The sequence below is a fragment of the Brachycentrus maculatus genome, unplaced genomic scaffold (assembly GCF_059751285.1).
Source record: "Brachycentrus maculatus isolate JH-2025_06_01 unplaced genomic scaffold, ASM5975128v1 h1tg000059l, whole genome shotgun sequence".
Classification (NCBI taxonomy): Eukaryota; Metazoa; Arthropoda; class Insecta; order Trichoptera; family Brachycentridae; genus Brachycentrus; species Brachycentrus maculatus.
The window spans coordinates 1,168,093-1,177,041 of NW_028280813.1; the positions used below are offsets into that span (position 1 = coordinate 1,168,093).

Below are 8,949 nucleotides of genomic sequence, written 5' to 3' on the forward strand. Positions count from 1 at the left end.
GAATTATCGCTTTGTTATTCAATTTCACACAAATCTTGGTAGACAATGAATATTCTTCGTGAAATTTCCTTATATTTTGTGTGAAATTAGAACAAGTTGATACATTCAACACACTTACATAATATAATAAACAAATAAAAGTGAATTATCGCTTTGTTATTCAATTTCACACAAATCTTGGTAGACAATGAATATTCTTGGTGAAATTTCATTCCATTTTATGTAAAACTAGAACAAGTTGAAACGTTCAACATACCTTTTTAATATAATAAACAAAAAAAGTGAATTTTCGCTTTGTTAGTCAATTTCACACAAATCTTGGTAGACAATGAATATTCTTGGTGAAATTTCATTCCATTTTATGTAAAACTAGAACATTCAACACATTTTCTTAACATAATAAACAAGTAATACTTAGGTATTGCATTGTTTTTCATTTTACACAAAGTTACATCGACTTCTTGGTAGATATTGAATGTTCTTGGTGAAATTTCATTGTAATTCATGTGTAACTAGAACAAGTTGATACATTCAACACACCTCAAAACGCCTTGTTTGTGACTTAGGACAGTTTGTTGTACATTCAGGTAAACAATTGCTTTCTTGGTACAAATTGTTATTGGTGATATATGAGCTCAATTTGTGTGAAATGAAAAACAATTTGATACACGAATAACACACACAAAATTTGTGTATTGTTTTTCAATATTTAATTTAAAAAGAAATGCTTAGCCATTTTTTAATACATATAACATAATTTCACGACTCACACGTCGGCCCTTGTCTGTTGATTGCAAAGTAGGTGACCCCGACATGTTGATTAGACCAGGGCTGTCCAAATATGATAATTTTCTTTTTGCAAAATTTATTTTGTCTTTAAAATTTGCAAAATTTGTGTGCGACCCATCATGACGCATGGGATCTAAAGTAGAGCGGACACTGTTGGCACAAAAAACTCGCTCAGAGTGTAAGAAAATGAAGACTCTATGGAGCATATCTGGCAAGAGTCCACGAGATGGAATAGGGAACGCCAGGATCAGGGAAATATGCGAGATGGAAGATGTCGTTAGGTGGGGAAAGCAACGAAGGAGACAATGGTATGCGCGTGCGAGGAGAATGGAACCATCCAGACTCCCCCACATTGCACTGCACGGCCAACTCAAGGTAGACCACCAAAGAGATGGATTGACAGCTGGGAACCCACATCGCAGGAGACTAATCCCTCTTAAAAACAGGCCACAAGGTCAACACTAAGCTCTTCTTCTTCTTTTTGTAGATCCTAGGGATCTGTTTGTGCCGCATGTAGCTCTTGGGATGTCGACTCCCAGCTGTCTTTCCATCTTTTCGGAGGTCTGCCTGGTGGTCTGCGTCCTTCAGGGTTACCTTGAAGAGCGATACGTGGAAGTCTGTCTTCTGACATTCTGTTTATATGTTCATTCCAGTATCGCCTTCGTTGTCGTCCCCACCTCACGATATCCTCCGTCTTACACATGCTCCGGATGTCGGTATTCCTTACTCGGTCTCGCAATGTGTTTCCGGTTATGGATCGGAGAGTCTTCATCTCGGAGGTACCAAGTCGAGATTTTGTTCTGGAAGTATCTGCTCTTGCCTCAATCCCATAAGTGGCTATTGGTCCAACACATGTTTTGTATATTTTCACTAAGCAAAAGAAGAAGCATGCCTAATAAAGAATGAAATATTTCTATATATGGCATTAAGTTTTCTTTTATTATTGCTAGGGGAATTTCCAAACTGTGCATTCCTTTGCGTTTTGACATTTCGCTCACTCCTTTCAAGAACGTCATAAATCAAAAAACTTGATTTTTCAGTAGAACGTTTTTAAAGTTTAAAAATATAATACCATATATTAAAAATAAATATCAAGCCTTTTATTGAACTTTTTACTGTGCAACAGATCTTTTTACGTAAAACCTGAAGGTTTTTTCTCCATTTGAAAAATATTTAGTTTATTTAAGAAAAATAATTAAACAATCCCTTTTCTTCAAAATGCAAAAACAACACTTTCTGCCCTGTAGCGAGTAAACATTAAGTTAAAAATATGCTTCTTTTGCTGGAATATAGTACATTTTCTGGGTATTCTGAAAATTGGCTAATTTTGATTTATGACGTTCTTGAAAGGAGTGAGCGATTTGTCAGACAGTTGTATTTGTTTCTGTGACCATCCATTTTATTTAGTTCTTTGGTTTGGTTCGGCTACCTTGTTTGGACAGCCCTGGTATAGAGGACCGAATATATATATATATATATATATATATATATATATATATATATATATATATATATATATATATATATATATATATATATATATATATATATATATATATATGTGTGTGTGTGTGCGCGTCAAGGTTACTTGGTTCTCCTAACGTTATTCACTGGTTGAAATTTGACACTACGTAGCATTAATACACGTGTTTCAATACTAAATATCACTCATGGCGGACAGCATGCTTCTTGACGGCGTCTGTCACTTGACATTTTAAATTTTTTCATCGAAGCAATGTGTAACTTGATTGAGATGTTAATTTTACTTAAATAAAGACAAGTCATTTAGCACATTGTTTGCGGGAAACGCTTAAAAGCGCCTTTTTCATACTGTTGGTATAAGGATGACAGTTGCGCCCTCTGTGATTAAAACGCAGAATATTAAAACATTTCAAATAAATCTTACAAAATTACATGATATATAACATCGCTTATCTGTTGCAACGAAGACGTAACTATGATACAAAATGGCGTTTTAAGAACGAATCGCAAAAGTGACATTATCATTACCAATTTTGCGTCTTAGTACAAAACGCAAAAGTGACATTATCTATACCATTTTTGCGTTTTTTAGTACAAAACGCAAAAGTGACATAACCATTGACCCTTTTGCGTTTTAATTACGAAACACGGATATTACATTATCAATATCACTTTTAAGTTCAAAGTACGAAACCCGAATGTAACATTATCTTTATCGCTTTAGCGTTTTTAAGTAAAACTGTCCAAACACAAAAATGACGGCATTAATACCATATTTGCGTTTTAAGTGCAAAACACGAAAGTTACATTTCAATACCGCTTTGGCGTTTTACTGAATGCAAAAGTAACATTAATATTACTTATATTTTGATTTAGGTGCAAAACGCAGATATGACGTTATCATTACCAAATTTGGGTTTTTATGTAAAAAGCCCAAAAATGGGAGTATCGAAACACCACAGTGTATATATATACCACTTTTGCGTTTTACGAAACGCAATAGTAACATTATCGTTACCTTTATTGCGTTTTGAGTACGAAACGCTAAAGTGACAGTATCAATTCGACCCCTCTGGGAATTGACCGCGGCACCTCCAGCACGGTAGCCAAACGCGCTAGGCACTGCGCTACGAGGGCGGATGACGTATTTCCTATTACGGAAACGTCTCTTCCGAATGATGCTGATTATGTCACGTGTCGTTGCAGCAAATGAGCAATGTATTAGTGGAATATCGCAATATTATCAACAATTAATTTAGTTTCATTCAAGTTAGCAAAATTTATACTGGTATATGAATACTGAAATTCACAGTCTCTTCTTCAGGACAATCACTAATATTTCTTTCCTGCTTAGTTTTTAATCATTTTTCACTCCCAATGATGCACCGTATGACTGTATCGTATTGACGCAGTGTTATCTTGATCGTTACTACACGAAGGCAAGGTGATACGTGACCAGTATCTAGAGAAACTCAAACTTTAGAGTCGGCGACACTAACCACGGGACCACAATTCGACACAATCATTATTTTCTGTTATCCACTTTAATATACGTGAGACTGCAAAAACACAGGAAATATTTCGCCTGAAATTTAAAAGGCTGAAATTTGCCAGAAATTTGATTGATCGCAACCGATTTCGTTCTGTTACGAATATTCTTATTTTTCAAAGCATTATTGAAATTTGAACGAAACATCTATCAATTGTCGATCAGCCATTTGCGATAATTCCTCTCACGAAGCCATAGACATTCTACTACAAAGTATCATAGACAATTAATGACTAGACATTAAGAAGCAGAAACAAGGAACATTTATATCGTAGTCATACAAGAGAAAGTGACCAAGTGCATTTTTTTTACAAGAACGTAATCATTGACTATTTGATATCTTACTAGCTTAATATTGCCCTGAAAAAATCCCAAAGGATTTTAAACTTAACAGGTATAATATATTGACAAGTATGGAGAAAAAAAAATGGAAAATTTTTACAGTTAGGCATGATGAAATGTGGAGAAAACAATCGTACATCGGATGCGGTATTCCCGCGGAGCTAGCTTGTCAGGATGACCGAGATAAATAATGCCCCGAGGGAGAAATACCTTGTCAGGTTAGACTTTTCGTGACGTCAGAGGCGTTAGCCAAATAACTAGGTGTAGACTTGGCAAAAATGGCAAGCAAATGTGACATAAATGGCCCCCCGGAACATTTTACGTTTCGTTAGTTGGTCACTTTCTCCTGCATGTCTACGATATGTTAATGCCAATAATTTTAAATACGTCATTATTTTCAACCTTGCATATATATATATATATATATATATATATATATATATATATATATATATATATATATATATATATATATAGTAGCAAGCTGACAATATTTTTTTACGTAAGCATAGCAAGATATATATGACAATTTGAATATAATTTAATATAATAATACAACTATGAACATTGAGATCCCAATCCAGCTTGATTTTTTTTACATACCATATATTTTTTAAATACATATAGTTTGAACTCAAACACTTATCGACCATAACGTCATAATATTTCAATTCAATTAGAATACGGTTATTAATATTTATAAATCATATATAAAGTAGAAAAATGATGAAAGAAAAATGTGTTGGGTTAGTACTTTTTTGGTCCATCGCCCCCTTGGAGCTAGTAATGGTTTATTAGCGCCCCTCTGAAGCTAGTGATGGTTAAAAGTGCCCCTTTAAAGCTAGTTAAAGTTTAAAAGAGAGGCTTTGGAGCTAGTGATGATCTGTTAGCGCCCCTCTGGATCTAGTGATGGTTTGTTAGAGCCCCTTTAGTGCTAGTTGTAGTTTAAAAGAGAGGCTTTGGAGCTAGTGATGATTTATTAGTGCCCCTCTAGCGATAGTAATGGTTTGAAAGTGCCCCTTTAGAGCTAGTTATAGTTTAAAAGAGATGCTTTGGAGCTAGTGATGATTTTTCGTGCCCCTTAAGCGATAGTAATGGTTTGAAGTTGCCCCTTTAAAGCTAGTTATAGTTTAAAAGAGAGGCTTTGGAGCTAGTGATGATTTATTAGCGCCCCTTTGGATCTCGTGATGGTTTGTTAGAGCCCCTTTAGAGCTAGTTATAGTTTTAAAAGAGAGGCTTTGGAGTTAGTGATGATCTGTTAGCGCCCCTCTGAATCTAATGATGGTTTGTTAGAGCCCCTTTAGTGCTAGTTGTAGTTTAAAAGAGAGGCTTTGGAGCAGTGATGATTTGTTGTGCCCTTCTAGCGATAGTTATGGTTTGAAGATGCCCCTTTAAAGCTAGTTATAGTTTAAAAGAGAGGCTTTGGAGTTAGTGATGATCTGTTAGCGCCCCTCTGAATCTAATGATGGTTTGTTAGAGCCCCTTTAGAGCTAGTTATAGCTTAAAAGAGAGGCTTTGGAGTTAGTGATGATCTGTTAGCGCCCCTCTGAATCTAATGATGGTTTGTTAGAGCCCCTTTAGAGCTAGTTATAGTTTAAAAGAGAGGCTTTGGAGTTAGTGATGATCTGTTAGCGCCCCTCTGGATCTAGTGATGGTTTGTTAGAGCCCCTTTAGAGCTAGTTATAGTTTTAAAAGAGAGGCTTTGGAGCTAGTGATTATTTGTTAGCGCCCTCTGGAGCTAGTGATAGTTTTTAAGCTTAGAGCTAATGGCCCTTCAGCTATAAACAGGATGGCTACTACAACAGAGATCTAAACTCATATGGAAGATGGCATGATAGCGAGTCACACATTTGGAGCCATGGACCAAAAAAATCTTCCAACAAAAAAAAATCAAAGAAAACTCAATAATTCAATCTTAACCCTAGATAACTAAACATTCGTCCACGCGACGACGCCCTTCTGGGAAAAAGTCAAGTGCACTTACTTCCCTGCACACCGCACCCGCCAGGCTTTGTTTGCGGAAAAGTGATATATTGTTAAATGTCTCTTATTCGTAATAAACCATACTTAAGTGCCATGTAACCAGTTTTTTTTTAAATAAATTTGATAATTTTCACGTTTTTTATTGCGTAGTCCGCCTGACGAATGTTTAGTTACTGTGCATCTACGAATATAGTCTACTTAACTAGGGTGAAACTAAATATTCATTTAAATACTGTTAATTCGTATTCCATACAATAATATTTACTTATTACTATATTACAATATGTATTTCATAACGAGAAGCATTTAGTTTGGCTACTCGTCCACAGATGGCAGCTGATGCTCTTAATATATTTTTTGTCTCATTCTTTCGCGTATAAAACAGCGCGAGTGCGAGCGAGACGCAAGAGAAACATTTGATTAAATACACATTCTAAACATATTCTTAAAACACTTTTATCTTAAATGATATATACATTTTTTTTATATATACAGGGGGCCAGAAGTTATGTATTACTGATTTGTTTAGCAATTCTCTTTGTAATGTAAAATTATTATTATTAATAATAATAAAACCCCTATCCGCACCCCAATGGTGCATAGGGCACTGTGTCTTATAAACGCAGTGTTATCATGATCGTTTTACACATGAAGGAAAGGTGATCAGCCCTCCGCTTCAGGTACCAGTCCATGGTAATATTGAATAAATATTACTGTGAAAAAATTACTTATATTTATTTTTACCCCCCTTGGGAATCGAACCCGGGACCTCCGGAACGGTAGCCGAGCGTGCTGACCATTACACTACGGAGGCGGACAAGAATTATTATTAATACTATAAAGTAACACAAACAAATTTAATTATGATAAAAAAAATCGCATCAAAAATATTATCATAGTTCTCAAAAATGAGATCATAAGTGTCTCATAAGCTCTCAAATTCGAGAAAAAATTCTCGAGAATCGATCCTAAAATCGAGGTCTTCAAAACATACACACGCATATTTTCATTGGCCGGTCTTCAGCCCTTGTAAACGACTCTATTCCAAATAAAATCATCATGTTCTCTAGTTCTTAGAAAATAAGGGCCTTTTCAGGTTTAAAGTGACTTTAAAAGTTAGTTGTTCCATGGTTTGGGTAAATGTAATTTCACAATTCATTGTAGCAAGTTATAACCATACATTTTGACATTTAACATAACCTCTAATAAAATAAGGGCCTTTTCATGTTTAAAGTGACTTTAAAATATATTTATTCCATTTTTTAGGTCCAACGAGCTGGATTCATCTGCATCAAAGGGTTACAATGTAATTTCACAATTCATTGTAGCAAGTTATAACCATAAATTTTGACATTTAACATAACCTCTAATAAAATAAGGGCCTTTTCATATTTAAAATGACTTTTAAAGTTAGTTTGTCATGGTTTTGGTAAATGTAATTTCACAATTTATTGTAGCAAGTTTACATTTTGACATTTAACATAACCTCTAATAAAAAGGGGCCTTTTCATGTTTAAAGTGACTTTTAAAGTTAATTATTCAATGGCGTTGGTAAATGTTATTTCACAATTTATTGCAGCAAGTTTACATTTTGAAATTTAACGTAACCTCTAGTCAAATAAGGGCCTTTTCATGTTCAAAGTGACTTTTAAAGTTAATTATTCAATGGCGTTGGTAAATGTAATTTCACAATTTATTGCAGCAAGTTTACATTTTGAAATTTGACGTAACCTCTAGTCAAATAAGGGCCTTTTCATGTTCAAAGTGACTTTTAAAGTTAATTATTCAATGGCGTTGGTAAATGTAATTTCACAATTTATTGTAGCAAGTTTACATTTTGACATTTAACATAACCTCTAATAAAAAGGGGCCTTTTCATGTTTAAAGTGACTTTAAAGTTAGTTATTCCATGCTTTTGGTTTTAAATAATAAAAAAATTAAAATCCAGGCAGGAACGAAACGTGTGATGGCATTTTACATACTTAAATATAATTTTTATCATAATTAAAAATTGGTTGCTGAAATATCAATACTCTTTTACTTAAATGTAGAAATATTAGCCTATTTTAATATATGAAATCATTCTATTTTATATAGTATGTAGATATATTTTTGTTGGTAAATACATATTATTTATATTTTAATATATTTTAAGATTATATATTGATATATATTTAATATTAAAAACTAAAATGTGTAGATTATTTGTAAAATATACATTTTTAATCCTACTGCCTTGCATGGTATTGGTCGATTATGTATAAATTCTAAATTCTAGAAATTTCTCAATGCTTTAAAATTTCGATAAAGTAAAGTCTATACGACATTTCAGAAATTTCGTTGTATTTTAAAATAGTATAGAGAGTTTTTTGTAAAGGATAAAGCATATACAACTCTCTATTTCATAAAATACAACTCTATGCTATACAAAACAACTCTATATAATCCAATTTTATTATATTATAAAGAGAGTTGTATTGATAGCATAGGGAGTTTATTATAAAGTGTAGAGAGTTGTTTTACATAGTATGGAGAGTTGTTTTGTACAGGATAAAACATATATAACTCTCTATAATATATAATACAACTCTCTATGCTATGCAAATCAATTCTTTATACTATAGAATGCAATTGTATTTTATACTAAAGAGAGTTGATAGCATAGTATAGAGTATTTCAATCCCTTCTTAAATCGATCACCCCAAATCCCTGGTATAGAGAGTTGTAGTGTTTAGAAAAAATAGTATAGAGAGTTGTATTGTTTAGTATAAATAGTAACGAGAGTTGCATTATATAATATAGAG

The 8,949-nt window shown here is 33.5% G+C and overlaps 1 protein-coding gene across 1 annotated transcript in view; it reads right to left on the reverse strand.

The window, feature by feature from the left end:
• CCT7 (chaperonin containing TCP1 subunit 7) overlaps positions 1 to 8,291 on the reverse strand; it is a 140,494-nt gene extending 132,203 nt beyond the window's left edge. The window contains exon 1 of the mRNA XM_088256227.1: positions 8,283 to 8,291. Within this exon, the coding sequence (XP_088112353.1) occupies positions 8,283 to 8,284 (2 nt within the window). The 5' untranslated portion in view covers positions 8,285 to 8,291. The remainder of the gene's footprint in view (positions 1 to 8,282) is intronic.
• Positions 8,292 to 8,949: the final 658 nt, after the last annotated feature.